The sequence below is a fragment of the Mizuhopecten yessoensis genome, unplaced genomic scaffold (genome assembly GCF_002113885.1).
Source record: "Mizuhopecten yessoensis strain PY_sf001 unplaced genomic scaffold, ASM211388v2 scaffold6383, whole genome shotgun sequence".
In the NCBI taxonomy this organism is placed as follows: Eukaryota; Metazoa; Mollusca; class Bivalvia; order Pectinida; family Pectinidae; genus Mizuhopecten; species Mizuhopecten yessoensis.
The window spans coordinates 405,260-406,155 of record NW_018406522.1 but is presented as its reverse complement, the minus strand read 5'-3'; the positions used below and the strand labels follow the sequence as shown (position 1 = coordinate 406,155).

The 896-nt window shown below is 36.3% G+C and overlaps 1 protein-coding gene across 1 annotated transcript in view; it reads right to left on the bottom strand.

Moving 5' to 3' along the window:
• LOC110452078 (pre-mRNA-splicing factor CWC22 homolog) overlaps positions 1-896 on the bottom strand; it is a 26,910-nt gene that overhangs the window by 19,243 nt on the left and 6,771 nt on the right. Inside the window, exon 4 of the mRNA XM_021500360.1 lies at positions 526-545. Coding sequence (XP_021356035.1) covers positions 526-545 — 20 coding nt within the window. The remainder of the gene's footprint in view (positions 1-525; positions 546-896) is intronic.

The following is an 896-nucleotide window of genomic DNA, read 5'->3' as shown; positions in this document are numbered from 1 at the left end:
ACCCTTTTTGGCCCCGCCCCTCAGGCCCCTGGGGGCTTGGGACTAAACCGGCCACTCTTTTTGTTGACCTTTGTCCATGGAAGGTTCCTGCAAAATTTCAATGAAATTGGTTCAGGGGTTTTGGAGAAGAATATTATTGAAATTTTAGTCAATTTGACCCTTTTTGGCCCCACCCCTCAGGCCCCTGGGGGCTTAGGACTAAACCGGCAACTGATTTTGTTGACCTTTGTCCATGGAAGGTCCCTGCAAAATTTCATTGAAATTGGTTCAGGGGTTTTGGAGAAGAAGTTGAAAATGTAAATTGTTTACGGACGCACGACGGACAAAAGGCAATCGCAATAGGTCACTTGAGACTTTGTCTCAGGTGACCTAAAAAAAGCAAATCACAGTTATTACTATGATGTTACTTTACAAAGGCTTCTGTCGATTAACCGATTGACCAGTTAACCAGATAACCCCATAAACTTATTATTACCAAATAAATAGAAGTGATAAAAAAAATACAATTGCTAGTTTTTTACTTACCTCCCTCTTCTTCTTGAAATCTGTGAAGAAGAAAAAAGAAAAAAAATGAAAACAGTGTTCAATCAGATATCTGCATACATTAAATTATAATTGACTCTAATAAAAATGTTTAAGGGTGAAATACTTTCTCCATTTAAGTACAATTCTTACAAAATGTTATTGTATGACAAAACAAGAGGCCCATGGGCCTTAACGGTCACCTGATATATTTATACAGAGAGTTGATTTCGTTTTTAACATGAACAGAAATATTATTCAAAGTGACAAAAAACAATAAAACCACCTTATTCAATATCAAGCATACAGATTTCAGACTAAAAAGGATTTGAAACTAGCACCTCTGATTCTAAACAAGGAAAATGAAGAAATTT